Source organism: Canis aureus, chromosome 5 (assembly GCF_053574225.1).
Source record: "Canis aureus isolate CA01 chromosome 5, VMU_Caureus_v.1.0, whole genome shotgun sequence".
Classification (NCBI taxonomy): domain Eukaryota; kingdom Metazoa; phylum Chordata; class Mammalia; order Carnivora; family Canidae; genus Canis; species Canis aureus.
The window spans coordinates 24401099-24420441 of record NC_135615.1 but is presented as its reverse complement, the minus strand read 5'-3'; the positions used below and the strand labels follow the sequence as shown (position 1 = coordinate 24420441).

Sequence of the window (19343 nt, the reverse complement as noted above, 5' to 3'; positions counted from 1 at the left end):
AAGCCAGGGCACCTGCCCGCCGTCCTGCCTCTGTGCTCAGGATTTCTGCCGTCTGTCCTGCTGGAAAGCAACACTGGGTCAGAAGTCACCGGTGAGCCTTATCCTGCCTCCTGAACTTTCCATCAAGCTACATGGATGGCTCTGGAGACTCAGAAATAAGCTCCTTGCAGATGCAATCACCTCCACCATCTGTGCCCTTGCAGCCACTCAGGCCAGAAGAACATCAGCTCGGAGAGAGCTTACCTCCTAAATCAGCAAGACATTTACTGTGGGAAACGGCTCCCTTTTGTCAGTTGCCATAATAGAAGTGTCTGAGAAATATGCTCTTAGCAGTTACAGGGAAAAGGACGTATTGATGCAGCCAGCTCCCAATTATCCAAGGGCCACTTCTTCGATACGTGAGTTTCCTAACTTTATAATCCTGTTTCTCCTCGTGCCATTGCATTGAGGGTGAACACAGTCAAGAAAGGACACGCAAGCGAATTTATTTTGCTCTTGATAAAAAAGCAAAAAATAAAGCTTGATTTGAAGTGTGGAGGAATGGGAGCTAAAATCGAAAAGTAGACTTGGGGGTTATCTGTGGATTGTATTTCTTACCATCACAACCAGAAACATTCAGCAAACGTTTGTGTGTGTCCCTCATCCTGCTTAGGAACTTTTACCTTAATGAATATAAGAGGATTTCCCCGTCGGTTTTTCTGCAAAAAGACTTTTCTTATAAGCTAAAGAAGCACTCACCTTCACAGTAAATATATTCCGATGGTTGGAACTGGAACAAGGAAGAGACTGACCCGGTTCAAATCCCAACTGGTCCATGTCTACTGTGTGGTGTCAGAAAAAGAACTTCTCTGAGGCTCATTTTCCTTAGATCAGGTGCAGAGTGTGATAAGTGTGCGGGTTGCCAAAAGGGTTACAGTAGAAAACATCTATGAATGCCTGGCACAAGACCCAGGCCACGGCAGGCACTTCTTTTAGGTTAAACTTCAGAGAGGAAGTTGGTATAGAGACCACTTGCTAGCTGGATCACTTGATGCAAGTTACTGGATCTGTCAATCCCTCTGTGTCCTCACCTGTGACTAGGGAGTCCTCATAATAATGCTAATTAAGCTCTTCCCCCCCAAAGCCAGGTGAGTAAGTGAGTTAAGGCATCCCAAACCCATAGAACACACAATCCAGCAGACAGCCCATGCCTGGTAGTTTTACTTTGTGTACTCTCAAGTTTTCTGGAATGTCCATGCTAAAGACATGCTAGTCAAGTGTATTTGGGTAAAAGGGGGATTTTGCTTGTAAAGATGCACTGTTTTCTCTTGTATTTACCTACTCTTTGCACAAAATGTATGGCAGCCACTGTTGGTTGCCAGATACTTGGGTGGATATCCAGCCCAGGGCTGGAGCCACAAGGCCAGGATTAAAAAGCACGAGAAGACAAAATAAGCTGAGACACACACCCCCCTTCCCGGGATGGAGCATTCTTGGGTAAGAACCAAGGAATCAGGATCAAGGAGCATTTTTGCTGTTTCACGGATGAGAAAATGAAACGATAGTATTGACAGGTCATTTGCCCAACACCTTAAGAGTGAGCTGAGAGCAGGCCTAAGGCAGGCTTCCCAGGGACCAGGTCTCAGGTCTCACCTCCACTGGATCATGAGCTCCATAAAGGCATTAGGAGGAGGCTTCACGCTCACACCGCCACAGCACCCAGGTGGGCCCTACCCTGGGGCCAAAAATGCTTCCCTGAATTAATTTTAGGTGAGGTCACCCCACCAGGCTCCAAGTGGAATATCCTTTTCTCTGACTCAGCCTCATCTGAGCTGCAATACCTAGCATAGCACTAATATAAAATAGCCACCTATTCCGATTGATAGATTGATTTTTTTTTGTTAATCTCATTACACACACACACACAGATTTTTTTCTAGTTAGATAAGCCAACACATAAAATAAGTCCTATATCTCTACTCAGTTTTTAGTCACAGAAAGTTCAGGCTGAGGGGCAGACAATAAAGAAAAGAAAAAAATTTTAAAGATGTTTTATGTTGTAGGCATTTAAATTGTCAGGCTTGTGTCTCTCCTTTATCTTTTCACAGCTCCTGAGGTCCTGGCCCAGAAACCATACAGCAAAGCTGTTGACTGCTGGTCCATCGGGGTGATTGCCTACATCTTGTAAGTCTTGCTTGCCACCTTGGCTCCTTTTTTCTTTCTTCCTTTTTTTTCTGTTTTATTGTGGCAAAATATACATGACACAAAATTTACCATTTTAACTATTTTTAAATGTACAGTTTGGTGACATCAAGTACAGGCACCGTATTGTGCAATCGTCACCACCATCCATCTCCAGAAATTCCTCATCTTCCCAAACAGAAACTCTGTCCCCATTACACACTAAAGTTCCTATCCCCCCCCTCCCTGAAGACCCTGGCACTCACTGTCCTACATTCTGTCTCTGTGAACTCAACGACTCTACGTTCCTCACGTCAGTGGAATCCTACAGTATTTGTCCTTTTGTGACTGGCTCTTTCACTTATCATAATGTCCTCAAGATTCATCCACGTTGCAGTAGGTACAGAATTTCCTTCTTTTTAAGGCTGAATAAGTGTCCATGATATGCATATAATACACTGTATTTTTCCACCCATCCATCAGTGGACACTGGGTATTTCTGCCCCGTGGCTATTGTGCGTAATGCCATTATGAGCATAGGTGTACAAATGTCTGCCTTTGAATGCACACCAGAAGTAGGGTTGCTGGCTCGTATGGTAATTCTGTTCAGCTTTTTTGAGGACTCTCCATACTGTTTTGCAAAGCAGCGCCCTCACTTTTGCATTCCCAACAGCAATGCGTAAGCGTTCCAGTTTCTCTGCATCCTTCCCAACACTTATTTCCAATGTTCTATAATAGCCATCCTGATTGGCATGAAGTGCTTTCGTTTTGGATTTGTGTTTCTCTTTTTAAAAATGTATTGGTAATGTGTTTCTTTGAATATAGTTGACACACAGTGCTAACATTAGTTTCAGGTGTACAGCACAGTGATCTGACAACTCTATGGGTTATGCTGTGCTCACCACGAGTGTAGCTGCCATTGGTCACCTGACAAGGCTATCTCAATACCATTGGCCATGTTCCTCATGACTTACCCAGTCCCCTTCACCTATTTTGCCCATCCCCCAACCCCTTCTCTCTGGCAACCATCAGTTTGTTCTCTGTATTTATAGGTCTGATTCTGCTTTTTATTTGTTTTGGTAGTCATTTGTTTCATTTTTAAGATTCCACATATGATGAAATGATATGATACTTTTCTTTCTCGCTCTGACTTATTTCACTTAGCTTAATACCCTCTAGGTCCATCCATGTTGTGAATGACAAGATCTCATCCTTTTTATGGCTGAGTAATATTCCTGTGTGTGTGTGTGTGTGTGTATCAATGGACACTTGGGTTGCTTCCATATGTTGACTGTTACAAATAATGCTGCAGTGCATTTCTCTTATGGTTAATGATGTTTAACACCTTTTCTTGTGCTACCTTGGATTTCCTGGGGATACAAACCAGTATTATGAAAGTATTAGGACATCTCCAAAAGAAATCAAAATGAGAAAAAAAAATGTGATGAAAATGGGAAGGTAGCCTTTAGATTCTCATTTCCTTTCAGGTGCCTCATCTCCCCAACCCAGGAAAGGCCATCATGGACATAAGGTTTTTGCATTTCTTTCAGGGTGATCAATATTGGGTTTTGTTGTTATTTTTCATTTTGCTTAAGTCCACTGTAAAGTTATTTTTTAATTATAATTTCTTTTTGCAATGATACTTTCAAATGCTTACTACAGAGCACATTCCTAGGGTGGGTTTGGGCCAACTGGTGTCTGTAATTGATAGGAAATGAATTTCTCCCCAGGGAAGGGAAGGCTTTCTAGCAGATAGAGCCCACTACACACAATGAAAGACTGTGGAGGATTGTGATCAGAGAAAGGTCTGACAGCATGTGGCATCCTCAGGGACTACTGGAAACATCCCCCCTGTGTTGGCTTTGTCTCATTATCTGGAAAGCAAGCGGTCTTTCTACAGCCTACATTCAACTGGGCAGCTTTTGTAGTTTAGTGTGGATTTAGTTGACAGCTCCTGTAGATTCCTGCCATTATCACAGGATTTTTCCATTATAATATCCTTGGCCCCTACGGCCCCCACTTACGGAAATGGATAAAGGCCAGATTCATCTGAGCTATAAAACTAGCATATTGCACTTACATACTGCTTTCACTTTCAAAGCACATTGACTGTCTTCTATGGTAGTTTCATTCTTTTTTGTGGGGGTGGGGAGGGTTATAGACCCCTTGAGAATCTAGTAAAAGCAATGGATCCTCTCCCCTAATAAATAAATTCACACACACACACACACACACACACACACACACACACACTTCTGCATACCTCATTAGCTTCCTGGGTAAGCAGAAAGCAGACATGGACTGTGTGTCATTTACTCTGGCTCCTTAAAACCCCAACTGAAACTCTTATCAGAGGTCCGACCTTGCCAGACTTGACAAGGAAGATTTAAAGAAATGAATGATGGGCCACTGTCCTTCCTGCCGAGGACCAAAGCTGGTGTCATCTAGGGAAATCTGGGGCCAGGCAAAAAATGCCCCCCCCCCCATCTGGGCTTCTACTTTTTTGTTCCTTCACATCTGGCTGAATCTTAAACCATTACTCTGGTCTACATTATAGTGTCTATAGATTCCCTTCATATATACAGCTGTGTATATAATTGTCTCCCTAAAGTCTTGGCATTTGACATACCACAGCTATGAGGAGGTGCAGATGGCTTTACTGGGATAAGCAGTGGTGTCTTAGACACCTCTGGCTGCTAGAACAAAAAACATCATAGACTGGGTGACTTAATCAGCAGGTTTGTTTCTCACAGTTCAGAAGGCTGGGGGGTCCAAGATCTGGGAGGTCCTGCTGATTCAGTTCCTAGGGAGGACCTTCTTTCCACCTTGCAGACCACCACTTTCTTGGTATGTCCTTAAGAGGCAGAAGGAGAGCATGCAAGCTCTCTGGTGCCTCTTCTTATAAAGAAGGCCCCCATTATGGGGGCCCTATCCCCATGACCTCATCTATACCTAATTACCTCTCAAAGTTCCCATTTCCAAACACCATCACATTGGGGGTTAGGGCTTCAATATATGAATTTGAGGGGGACACTATTCGGTCCATAGTACATAGTTTGGTTGTGCTATCCTTAATAAAATTATTACAATGGAATCCCTTTAAGATATGAACATTTCAGGATGGACATAGCACCTACTTTATAATAATGCTGATGTCAAACATCTGTATAACACTGCAAGAATATAAATACGGTCACAAGTTTTATCTCCCTTCACCCTCTCTCAAATCCTACAAGATAGGGGTAGTTGTTTTAAACCCACTGAGAGGATAACTTCAGGGAGACTAAATAATATCACTTGGTAGCAGAATCAACATTTGAACTCAAGCCCAGCTCTGACTTCCAGTCCAGCTCTTTGTGCTATACCGTATACCCCTCCCATGGGGATGTGGCCATGTCATTGAGCGTAGAGAAGATACTTCACTCCATGTTCTATCCAGCTTGTATTTGTTTATCTCTTTCCACAAATGTTTACTGAATCTGTCCCATGCACCTGCCACTATGCAAGATACTGAGAATGAGCACTCACCAAGACATATGCAGCCCCTGTTTGTAAACAGGCTCACAGTCTCGTGGAGGAGACAGGCATTCAAAGAAATCTCATAAATGAACGTGGAATTTTAAAATGTGCAAATTGCTTTTAAAAGAAGAGCACAAGGTACCATGGCAAAGTAGAACAGAGATTACCTATTTCCAGTGGGTGGCTGGGAAAGTCTTCCTTGAGCAGAGGGCCTAAAATGAAACGTAAATGATGAATAGGGAGACAAGGAGTGAGGAGGAAATATTCCAGGCAGAATGAACAAAGGATGCTTTCAGCTTCAAGTAACAGAAAAACCTGGCCCAACTAACGTAGGCATTTTTAAGAAGTCATACCTCAGGTAATAACAAGTGCATAGGTAGGAAAGCACTAAGATCACCTAAGTCAGAACCTCAATCCCAGATTATATCCATCCTTGCTCTCCACCATCCTCAATGCGTTGGTTTTTCCTTGTGCCCTCCCCAACCAAACAAGATGGTTGCCACAGCTTCTGGCCTCATGGACAGATGCTGCACCAATTGGTGGAAGAAGAGGTGATATTTATCCCCATGTGGCAGTTAGAGCTAGACTATCTTCCCCAGAAGTCCCTCAGCCAACTTTTCCTCATGTCTCATTGGCCAGAAATGCCTCCCGTGCTCATTTCTAAAGTAGTCCCTAGAAAAGAAAATGGGATTTCACAGCTGGCCAAGTGAAGCAGGTGACCATGTGTAGGAGGGGCAAATCACAGGTGTGCAGGTGAAGAAGAAAGTAGGAAATGGATTTGCAGTAGGTAAAGAGCGTGTCTGCCACGATCCGTAGGCATGATAGCAAGACAGGATATCAGAAAGTTAGATTCCAAGAGGTACACAAGGGCCTGGGGAACAAGAGACTTAGAAAGGTTTGGTTTAACACAAGTGATAGGAAGGCAAAGAAGAATTTGGGTCAGAGGTGTGAACTGACCTGATTTTCACTCGAGGAATATTCCAGCTACTCTGGAATGAACAGGGGTTGGACAGGGCAGCAGTGGGGGGTGGAGACTGTTGGGAGGCTCGTTCAGGTGAGCAGTGAAAGTTGTGTCTACCGGGGAAGCAGTGAGGGGGGTCAAGTGGTAGGTGTACTTTGGATGCGGGAGATAAAGGAGAGGGAAGTTTCGAGTATAATCCCCAGTCTTTGGCTTACGCAATCATGTAAATGGCTAAGAAAAAAGAATAGGGGGTGATGGAGGAGCAAGTTTAGGGGGATCAGCGAGATCAAGAATTTCCTTCTGGGCATGTTAAACTTGAGGCCCCTTTGAGATATCCATGGAATGGTTATGGAATCACGTGGAGGTCAGAAGTCTGGGGGAGAGATAATACCATATACATCATTGGGTATATAGTTTGAACATTCTACATCCAAATCATCATAATTATAGTATATGATACAATACTTGACTGGGTTAAAATATTAAATTAAGTTAAATAAAGCAGTACTATAGTTCTATTTTAAGTTTAAACTTGATATGCTTCAACTTGGTGGTTACCTGGTCACCCCCAGTTTTGCTCCAGGAATTGGTCTCAGGTTGATTTAATGACTATGTCAGACTCCAAAATGGCAGCCAGGGTCCTGGTTTCCTTGATGCCTTCCAGAGCTCTGAGAGTCTCAGGCAGAGAATGAATGGACGTTGAACATCTCACTTATACCTCCCAAGATGTTCAGATCCTTTTGAGTGATAGGCCAAAGTCTAGATATAATTTTTCTACACAGTGTGGCTCTATGTTTTGAGAACCTCTAGCTTTGACTTTATCATTATCAGTGTCAACAACTAGCATTTCTTTTTTTTAAAAAAATATGTATTTATTCATGAGAAACAACAGAGAGAGGCAGAGACATAGGCAGAGGGAGAGGCAGGCTGCCTGCAGGGAGCCCGATGAGAGGTTCGATACCCCAGGATCACGACCTGAGCCGAAGGCAGACGCTCAACTGCTGAGCCACCCAGGCGGCCCAACAGCTAACACTTCTTGAGCACCTTCTCTAGTCCAGGCACTGCATTAGGTGCTAAAGATATCAAGATGGCGAAGACATGTTGCCTCTCGTGAGAAAATTAACAATGTATATGGCGGGACAGGAAAATTCATAATTAGATGACGTGACATGCAGGGAGGCTTGTGAACAGCCGTAGGAATTCCTGGGATGAAGCCACCACTGAGGACAGGGTATTCAGGAAGGGGGAGGCACCATTCCAGGTATGTCTAGAAGGCTGGATAAGGAGAGGAGAGGAATGCGGGCACAGGAACGAGGTCGCCTGAGGCACATTGTAGGGCTGATGACAATGTTCTGTGAGAGGCCTGTGGCCTCGGCCTAGCAGGAGGCTGGCTCGGTGTTGAGATGAGGATTAGAAGTTAGAGCTTACAGATCTCCCTCTCAGACTTCCACTCCTTCCCACTGACGCACTGTGCCCAGACACCCCACCCTTCAGCTGGAGACCGACGAGCCAGGCTGCTGCACAACGTGTGACCCACAGACAGCACGCAGGGGAAGCCAGCTCTGCCGCGGGGGGCCGCATGCAACTACAGTCTTCGTGTCACCTGTGATGGAAAAGGGGTTAGCCTCTGCGGCTTTTTGGGGTGCAGCATTATTTTCATCTGATAACCCTGTCACACTGAGATATCCGATCACAGCAAAAGCGGTTGTGACAGGCCAGGTACCAGACATCTTCCTCTCTGCACACCAGCAAATATTCTGCATTTTGTCAGCACGAATACTTGAGCAATTGCTTCTCTTGACCTCTGCACACATGCATTTCTATGTTACCCATCATTCAGAAAGAGAAATACGTTTTTTCTATCAGGGATACTCAGTGTTAAAAATACATCCAATGGGTCCTTATCTTGTCCGGAATCTGTCTTTGGGGATCAGGACTTACGGAAGAACATCTTTGCCTGCATCACGTAAGCTACTGAGAAGGATGGAGGACACAGTGTGCTGGGCACCCTGACAAGCATGTTGGTGTCCAGGCTGGAGGTGTGGCTCAGCCAAGGTAGCACAAGTTCTGAGGACATAGAATCACCATGTCACTGACCAGATGGAATTTTGTGATCACACATACGTTGCCTTTCTTCTCGAAAGTTCAAGGACATGAGTTCATGATGGCTTGCCTAGATTACGCTCGGGGATACAGCATGCCATGGAGAAGCACAGCGGATGTTTGCCCTTATAAGAAATGGGCTGAGATCTTAAGGAATTTAGGCATTAGAGCCTTAGGGTGGGCTGGATGGTGAGGGAGGGTCTGCCGTGGGTGGGGAGGGCCACTACCCATGCCACGACCTCTGACCTCTCTGCCTAACAGAAACTCCAGGCCGCATATTGATGGTAACCACTTGCTTTTCGACTGTCCTCTGGCATCGTTCAGTCTTTAAAATGAGGTGACATAAATATCAATTGGCCAACATACACAGCGTAATTGGCTTCGTAAGAGTGGCTCTGAATGCCTAATCCACATGGTAGGTCCATTTTCTGAGACAAAGAATGCTCCTCACCAAGAGAGTCATCATGATTTTAAACCATTGACAGCTGCCTCTTTCTGGCTACACATGTCCCAGGGAGAGAGCATGAACCCCAGCTCCAGTAGGAGAGAATGTAGTATAATTAGCCCCAGGGAAAGAACCAAGCATGGGGCATCATGATGGTGGTTACTTCCATCAGCATAAGGAGCGTTAACACTAATAGGAATAATTAACTGGCGTTGCCAGCAGACAGCCATCATCTTGTTATATTCATAAGCTTTGTGGGACGGGACACATTGCCTTGTTTAGGCTGCCTTCGGCCCATGGTCTGGACTTTGGCTTTAGAAGCTCAGAAACTAGATTAATCTGTTTATTCGTCTTGCTCAGATGATCCCAGTGAATTGATTCACGCTAGCCAGACTCAAGAGAGATTTAAAACAAAAAACCTGGAGTGTCAGTTTACTAAATGATGGGATCTGTGCCCCACGGGGTAATTGGATATGCCTGTCCTCAAACTAGCATGTTCTCTCCCCAATAGGAAATGCTCCATGAGAAAGCAAATTAAAAGCAGAAGTATGAAGTTTCCTTTACGAACAAGGAATCAGAGCCCTAGACCTCGATGGCCAGACGGGTTTTCACAAAACCTGTAGTCGTCTCCAGACTCTCTGTGTCCCGCCCGCTGTGGCAGGGCCGTTCCTGGTGGCTGGTCAGAGTAGCCACATGCTGGCCCATGCTCACGCCTCCCTCTCCTGCCTCCTGCTCCCTCTCTCTTTCATCCTTTCAGGCATCATCACTTGTATTTCAAGCAGGCTCTGGTGGTGGTAATTCTCAGGCTCACTGATTTTATTCCACCGATTGCATTTCAGTGTGGCGCTTTCCAGAAAGGTGCCTCATCTCCCCTCCTCCGTCTACACTGAGTGGATCCTGTGTGTGGCTCAATGCCTTTTGATTACCTTTAATCTCAGAAGCAGGTACTGCTTGACCACATGCCTGCTTTGTTTGTGAGCCTGTGGCCTTCTCTCTGCTGCTCCTGGAGAGAGACTTTATTGGTTGTCTCTTGCAAAGGCCCTGGGGTAGAGAGGACCCCTGGAGGGAGAAGCAGGAAGGGAATGTCTTACCTGTATCACCTTTACACTCAATGGTGTGGTTTCAGGCTGGATGGAAAAACATTTCACTGCTTTCTCGTGTTCATGTCAGCATCGGCTCCTGGAAACCTTCACTTCAGCAGCAGCTAAATGCTTCAGGATATTTAGCCTGGAGAATGGAAGGCAGGGGATTGACATTCTCTCACTTAACTCTCATTTATTGAGCCTAATACATGTCAGGCAGTGGGGTTTTAGAGATGGATTCATTACCAACCCGGCCTTGGAGATGCTTGCTGTCTGCTGGAGGCGACAGACAGTAAACAGATCAGTTAAAACCCAGTCTTGCTGGCTGTCACCGAGCTGAGAGCCAAGAGCTCCCAGGGCAGAGCCGTGAACACTGGCCTGGCCTTGAGGAAGTCTCCACGACAGAGGTGGTGGTGATCTGGCTCTGGACAGACTATCTTCAAATATTGGCCATCATGCGGGGAAATGGATGGTTTATCCTTCAAGACCAATTATCTGAAGAGATGATGCACTTACTGTGTTTGAGACAAGATGTACCATTCAATCTGAAACATAATTTTTCAAATAGAACTTGAAAGATTTGATCCAGCTTTGACCTTCTGATGTCTAAAACTTGGTGATGGGAAAAATATAGTCTTTGAACGAGCAGGATTTTTAACTCACCAATCCCCATAGTGAGCAAACGGAAGTCTGGAAAGAGGCCTTAAGGATGTTTTACCATATTAACCATCTGATATGGAGCACAGCAGCCCGGAGGCAGGAGGGAGGTGGCCCACAGATGTGGGAAGAAGCAGAAAGCACATCGGAGGTGCAGTAGCAAGGCATGATTTTGGACCACTTACTCCATGCTGGGTTTGTGACCAGGAGGCACAGATGATGGAGACAGGAAGGGAAGTGGCTCTGATTTCCAAGAGCAAGCCAGTAACTGCTCGTGGAGATGATGGGAAGACCCACGGAAGAATGGACTAGAAGCTGAGCAGCACAGTGTGCACTTGGCCAGACCATGCCGAGGACTGCCTTCGGGCCTTCTGGTCCCCTGCCCTGCTCTGAGGATGCTCTGTAAGACAGTAAGCAGAGGCCAGGGGCCAAGTGACCAAACCAGGGGCCAAAGGCCAAACTCCACGGTGTGGCCACCCAGGGACATTTCCCAAATGCAGTCCACACAGAATCATAATCACTTACCAATCAGCAGGTGAGAGAGAGAGGGCAAGAGAGAGAGGAAAGGTAAGGGCGGGGGGGAGGGGGGGGGAGGGGAGGCGGGTAGGAAGCAAGAGCCCTGAACCAAGGAAAAAAAAAAAAAAGTAACCTCTAGATGCAAAAGTCGAATTGGAAGTCCGCCCGGGCTTCAGAATCATCAGTTAGCGCTGGTGTTAATCACCTCCAGAATGGATGTCTACACCCCGCAGTGCTTCGGGATGAAATCCATTACTCGTGAGAACTAATTTTAGCTGCTGGAAGTTGCACTGGGTTTTTCCTAACACAACAGTCCTGGCTGTTAGAAGCTGTCCCTGCTCATCCTCTTCCCCACCTGCCCTCCCTTCCACTGTCCATGCCCTCCAAATGCAAAGGAGCACAGTCTGGGCTTCCTCTGGCTGTGTCTGACCTGCAGGAGGAGGCCCAGAGCCTCTGCCCCTGGGGTCCCCAGACCCCTCACGGCGCTGTCCATCTGGCTCACACAACAAGCAAAAAGTAATATGCTTGGAAGTGGGACCGTGGATCACAATGCAACAGCATTGTCCAGCCCACTCCTTTAAGATGGTTTTACTTCAAATGGAGTATGCTACTCCCTTCTCTCGCTTGGGGAAGTGCTGGGTCTCCCCCCCCACCCTTCCCCACTCCCAATCTTCAGGTCCAGTTGTGTATAAATGTTCCAAGAAATGTGTTTCCTTTCTCCCCTACATCTTTCCCTGATCTGCTTACTCATTCTCAGCTTTCAAGGCATGATCTAAATCTCCGGGGGTGGGGGGGGCATGGGGCATGTATCCCCTGAATTTTCATCCATCCCGCTTTGCTGAAGTCAGCCTGCACATGGTTTTAATATGTAAACCATTCCTAGTTTCTCCAGCCTGATCTTTTCCAAGTTTGCGAGGAAAAAGTTCTGGAACGTGCATAATCAAACATATGGTTGTTGAAATAATTGGATTACATCTTTGTGATGATTCGGGTCTCGTTGGTCATTCTGTTTTATAAATCCGAATAATATGCCGAAACCTGTTTTGTTCACTAAGTGGGCATTGCAGCTAAGTACAAGAGGTTTATCAGCTTAAAAAGCTTTGCTTTATTTTATTAAAGTCTGTCATATTATCCAGAGTAAGATGAATAACACTTGGATTCTTTAGCCCAGGCCCCAGACATTCGTAAATACCCACCGGGTGCCAAAACAAAAAGGCAAATAGGGGCTTCCCGGAGTTATAGCATATCAGACAGACGCCCGTCTCCAACGGAGAGACACCCAGATTTGACTGGCTTTGCTGATGTTTTTCAGAGACTCTTTGGGCCTGCGTTGGCTTTCTGTGGCTTCCTTAGTTTGTAATAATATACATAGAGGTTGGTTGTTTTGGTCATTTCTATGGCACCCCCAGTCGAATTGCCCAAAAATATTCTCTCTTCACAAATACACCTTTGAGCAAATGTCCACGGGGATCCTTGAGCTCTTCCTGGAAGTGAGGGGCTCCCGAGCTAAATGCTTGGAAATAGTGGTAGACAAACAGCAGAGTGACGAGCTGGTCTCTGGTACGCCCTGTCCTTATTTTCACGACACAGTGCACAAAGTTAGGTCCATAATTCAGTCACGGCTCTTCCTCCTTTTCGTAGCAAGCTTAGAAGGCCTGAGTGGATGATTTGTAGACTTTGCACAAAGTGTAAAAACATATTGCTTCGTTTTCATGTTGAGGCCGTTGGACTGAGTCCCTCGGGATTCATCTGTTCCTCTGTCCCCTTTCTATTGTTCTTGCTGGTGCATGAGCAGCGTCCCACTTGTGTGCTTCAACTGAGGGACCTGAAAGGGATTACACAGTGTATGACAGCATTTTCCTATTTTCTACCTGTTACCTGTAGGTTTCTTTGTCCCTCTATCCACCTATGCATGTGTCTCATAAATAACACCTATTGTTATATAGTTATGTGTTATACATGTCATGTCTGTCTCTACGGTGGGCACTATTATCCTCATTTCCAGAAGAAGCTAAGCCTTAAAGAGGATATGTCATTTCCCCAAGGTCACTCAACCTGTACTTGTCGGAGCCGAGATTCGAATCTGTGTCTTTATTTCTCTAAATCTCAGGCTGAGGAAACCACACCATGAAACCTCTGAGCACAGAGTGACAGAGTTGGCCCTCAAAGGACAACAGCAAACGTTCCCTTGAAAAGCCACATCTCCGTTCTCCTTCAGAGCTCTTTTATCCAATTAGACTACATGGCAAATTCTGGGTTGCCTTTTCCTAGTGATTATTCCATTGTCATTGTGGACTGTCACACCCAAATGCTTTCTGGATAAAATATTGAAAATAATTGGAGCAACTGGGTGGCTCAGTCGGCTGAGCATCCGACTCTTGATTTCCACTCAGGTCATGATCTCAGGGTCATAAGACTGAGCTCTGCACTGGGCTCCGCACTGGGCATAGAGCCTGCTTAAGATTCTTTCTTTCTCCATCTGCCCCCCACCTCTGCTCACACATGCTCCCCCTCTCAAAAAAAAAAAAAAAAAAACACAACTCTAGAATATTGCAAATAAGTTTTGGCACTTAAGCCCATTTCAGGTGCTTAGAAAATTCACCTATATATGTTATTTGATTTCCCAACTACTCTGGGTCGGTGAGGCATGCCTGAACTCCTGCCCATCCTGCAGAGTTCCACAAGATCTTGACAGAAGGATTTCTATCCTTTACATCCCCTTGAGGCTCCCCATGGGAGCTCAGCAAGGCTGCTGGATGTGATCATATTGGAATTTGGTTCAGTATAGACTCAATCCCTGTCTCCCACAGATAGGCCCTAGTAGTCATCCCTAGGGAGCCATCCTCCTCTGCTCTGTCTTTTCCAGAAGGCAGGCTGGGTTGATTTTCTGAGTGCAAAGACTCAGCTGGTCTTCATTTCTTTGGCAGGTCTTACAGCCTTGTTTCTGGCCCTGCTTCATATATCACATAAAAAATGCACAGCACCCTGACTTCAGAGGCAGGTCTAGGAAGACAGCATGTATGCATTTCCTCATCTTTGCCATGACCTATCTGGCAACAGAGCCCACATGAAAGGTTAATACAACTTGGCTCTGGAATTGGATGAGAAAAGTTAAAGTTCTGTTCTTCTCATGTATTCCCTCACCTAGAAATGGAAGACAGACATGCTTAGGTCACAAGTACACACGTCTCATAAATGGGACAAGGCGTGTAAGCTGCATAACCCAGTGCCTGGCACAAAGTAAATACTCCACACGTAAAAAAAAAAAATACTCCACACGTGGTGGCTATTGTTATTAAGTTTACAGGACACACACAACATAGCGTGTCCTTTATAGAAAAGTCAGCCTCCCGCTTGTGCTATTCACATATGGCTGGATGCTGAACCCTGGGGATCAAGAGCAGGGCCTGTCTTCTTCACTACTATATGATCAGCGTTTGGCACAGGCATTGGTGCTCCATAAATCTCTGTAGAACTGGGCTGAAGTGGCTTTTGTTTTTGAAGCCTGAGCCCTGGGCAGATAGATGCTCAGGCCTGCCACTTGCTCTGGTGGAGGTCACCCCTTCATCTCCCTGGGGCCTACTTTCCCAGTCTCCTAAGAGAGGGTGGCTAGGGCCAGATGAGGACTATTGAACTCCAGAATAAATTTCTGTGATTCTGTGCAAATCCCCCTACTATGCAAAGTTGTTTTTCAGCTTCTGGCTTAAGGATTCGGGCTGGGAACAGAGGGTAGGATCTATGGGTTGTGTCATCTCATGGGCATCCCCTGGATGGAAGGAAAAGAGGTCAGGGAGATTGATGCATGGTGGAAGCCCTCAGGGTACGGGGCAAATGTGAGCACAGAGGATAGTTGTTGACGAGTGGTGTGCTCATTCCCATCCACTTCGAAGGACTTACAACAGACATCATTGGGCATTAGCAGGTTTCACTGCAAAGCTAACTGAAAAATTGTAACTCATGAGAAACTGTAGTTAAATTATTTCCCCAGAGGAAACATCCATTTCAGAGTGTTCAACACTACTTCATAAGTCAACTCGAGTGTGTGCTGTTGTGCATGCAAACATACACAAGCAATTTTCATGTAAATGTTTCCCATTTAGGAAAGAATAGTTGACAAATATTGATTATTGTTGAATGCAAATGAAAGATCCAAAGAAAAGCAATATATGACATCGTCTTTCTCCTGTAGGAACTCATGATTGAGGTGGGAAGACACATGTAATAACCACAAAATAATCCTTTCTAAATGTTTTGAAAAGACCCAAGAAAGAGATGGAATTGAGGTAGAGTGTAAAGAATGGGAGGTGTTCAGAGAGGGGTTGAGTGCAGTGGGGGTGGCAGTCCCTGAAGCATTGAGGTGTTGACAGGGTCATTCATCCAGCAGGTTTTTTTTTTTTATAACTAGTCTTTATTTTCCGTTCTTTTTTTTTAATAATAAATTTATTTTTTATTGGTGTTCAATTTGTCAACATACAGAATAACACCCAGTGCTCATCCCGTCAAGTGCCCACCTCAGTGCCAGCCACCCAGCCACCCCCAGCCCCCGCCCTCCTCCCCTTCCACCACCCCTAGTTTGTTTCCCAGAATTAGGAGTCTTCCATGTTCTGTCTCCCTTTCTGATATTTCCCACTAATTTTTTCTCCTTTCCCCTTTATTCCCTTTCACTATTATTTATATTCCCCAAATGAATGAGACCATATAATGTTTGTCCTTCTCCGACTGACTTATTTCACTCAGCATTATACCTTCCAGTTCCATTCATGTCGAAGCAAATGGTTTTTGCTGAGTACATCCTGGGCTGGTCCTGGGGTTGGCGAAGATGAATGAGGCACTGTCACCACCCTCAGGGGGCTCAGAATCTAACAGAGGAGAGGACATGTGTGCATGATGGCTGTGCCAAAAAGGCTGAGAGCTCAGAGGAAGGGTTGGGACAGGTTAGGGGTGAGACATGTGGTGCCCTAGGAGTAGGGAGGAACCACAACAGTGGACACAAGAGGAAGAGCATTCCAGGCACAGGGAACAGTGTATGAGAAGGAATACTCTCAAATCCGAATGAAATGCTGTGGCTTCCTGTGATCACCTTCCCATTACCTTTCCTGTCTACTTTTCTATTCCTGTTTATTTTGAAACTTAATGTTGAGTGTCTCTCCCCTTGCCCCCCAAATAGAATGTAAAAGCCATGAGAGTAGGATTCATGGTCTCTTCCTATCCCCAAGCCTGGGACATAGCCAATGTCAATCAGCATCTGGGGCCTGCCAGAGGACTACCTGATGGGTGGTTTTTCATCCTCTGTCCTTAGTGGGGACCTGAGGAGAACACTTAGGGAAGGTACATGGGGTTTGGGGAGGGTGAGGAACAGCTGCCGCAGGCCTGTGCTCACATCCAGGGCAAAAGGCCTGAAAGCCAGCCAGCTAATATTTGACAGAAACCTACCAGGGAAAAATCAAGCGTATTCCCCATGAAGAGGGATCACTTGGGTTCACGCTGAGTGCTCGCTGGCCTGCACAAAAAAACAAACCAGCTGTCCTTACACAGCCATCCAGTCTATGCTGTACATCAGGTAGTCTGAATTCTGGGACCCCATACACATACTCCCTTGCTTTTTTCATGTGTATATCTTCTTTGGAGAAATAAAAAAAAAAAAAAAAAAAAAAGTGTTGGTAGGAATATGGGCAAAGGGGAACCCTTGCATACTGCTGGGGGAATGCAAAATGGCACAACCACTGAGGAAAACAGAATGGAGGTTCCTCAAAAAATTAGAAATCAGGGTGCTTGGGTTGCAGGGTTGGTTAAGCAACCTGCTCTTAATTTTGGCTTGGGTCATGGTCTCAGGGTCATGGGATTGAGCCCTACATCGAACTCTCAGCGAGGAGATTCCATCCCTCTCCCTCTGTCCCTTCCTTCCCCTCCTCAAATAAATAAATAAAATCTTCTTTAAAAATTAGAAATAGAGCATATTATATGATCCAGCAATCCCAGTTCCGGGTATATATCCAAAAGAATTGAAATTAGGACCTCAAAGAGCTATTAGCACGCCCATGTTCATTGCAGCATTATTCACGATAGCAAAGACACGGTGACAATGTAAATGTCCATCGACAGATGGATAGTGTGTTCTATACATACAATGGAATATTGGATAAATCTTTAAGACATTACACTAAGTGAAGTGATTCAGTCACAGGCAGACGAATACTGCATGATTCTACTCATATGAAGTATCTAAAATAGTCAAATTTATAGAATAAAGAGTGAAATGGTAGTTGACAGGGGCTGGAGGGAGGGGGAAATGGGGAAGCAACAGGCATAACATTTCAGTGACCCGACATGAGTAAGCTCTAGAGAGATCTGCTGTACGACGTTGTGCCTGTAGTCAACAGTACTATGCAAGACACTTAAAATTTGTTAAAACAGGAGATATCATGGTTTTATTTTTTTACTGTAATGACATCTTTTTAAAGATTTTATTTATTTATTTGAGAGAGAGAGCATGGGGAGGGGGAAAAGAGGGAGAGGGAGAGGGATGGGAAAACTCCCTGCTGAGCTCAGAGCCAAAGCTGGTTCAGTCCCAGGACCCTGGGATCGTGACCTGAGCCAAAGTCAGATGCCTGAGCCACCCAGATGCCCCCGTAATAACACTTGTTAAAAAGTCACTGCCTAATGTTGAACATAGCTGGTACTTTCTCTACCATGACCTTTTTTTCAATAAAAATTGTATATATTTAAGGTTATAATGCGATGATTTAATATACATAGTGCAATGATTATTACAGTCAAGCTAATTAACATATATTCTGACATTGTTACTCTATTTTCTTGTGATGAGAGCACCTGAGATCTACTCTCTTAGCCAATGTCCAGGATTCAGTATAGTGTTATTAACTATAGATCTCACACGGTACCCTAAATCTCTAGACTTATTCACCCTATCTATATGTGACTTTTACCTTTAACCACCATCTCCCCATTTCCCTCACCACCCCCTACCCCATCCCTGGTAACCACTGTTCTATGCTTCTATGTATTTGACTTTTTTTAGATTCCATGTATAGGTAAGATCATGCAGTATTTTTCTTTCTATGTCTGGCTTATTTCACTTAGCATAATACCCTCCAGTTTCAACCGTGTTGTTGCAAATGACAGGATTGTCTTCCTTTTATGACTGAATAATATTTGATTTTCTATATATGCCATAATTTATTTTATTTTAAGGCTTATTTATTTATTTTAGAGAGGGAGGAAGGGGCAGAGGGAGGATTCCCAAGCAGACTCCCCACTGAGCACGGAACCCAATGCAGGGCTCCATCCCAGGACCCTGAGTTCATGACCTGAGCCGAAATTAAGAATCAGATGCTTAACCAACTGAGCCACCCAAGTGCTCCATATGCTGTAATTTCTCTATCCATTATCTGTCAATGGACACTTGTGTTGTTTCCATTGTCTTGATTATTGTGAGTAACCCCGCAGTGAACATGGGAATGCATATCTTTCTTCAAGGAACTGATTTCATTTCCTTTGGGAATATATTCAGAAGAGAGATTACTGGATAATATGGTTGTCCTTTTTAAAATTTTTAATTAAAACCTCCATACTGTTTTCCCCCAGTGGGTTGAGGTGAATTGTGGAAATAAAGTTACATAAAAGAGTAAAGAGGTAATGACTTGTTTCTTGGGAATCCTGTTAGCCTGTGTCCATTTTCAGTGGGACCTAGATACGTGGCCAAGGGCAAATGAGCAAGAAGAACATATGCAGCCTAATTACCCCGGTAAACTAGCAGGGCCTCTCAGGAGCTCTTAAGCTAATACAGCATTTTAGTTTCCAAGAAAAATTGTACATTGCCGAATCAGCCACGGTTGGCCATTGCTGATTTTTACATTCGTTTATGTGAAAAGCCCTCTCC

The 19343-nt window shown here is 44.9% G+C and overlaps 1 protein-coding gene across 3 annotated transcripts in view; it reads left to right on the top strand.

Moving 5' to 3' along the window:
• CAMK1D (calcium/calmodulin dependent protein kinase ID) overlaps positions 1–19343 on the top strand; it is a 434038-nt gene that overhangs the window by 389399 nt on the left and 25296 nt on the right. For all 3 annotated transcript variants that reach the window (XM_077897218.1, XM_077897217.1, XM_077897219.1), the window contains one exon: positions 2088–2163. In XM_077897218.1, the coding sequence (XP_077753344.1) occupies positions 2088–2163 (76 nt within the window). The remainder of the gene's footprint in view (positions 1–2087; positions 2164–19343) is intronic.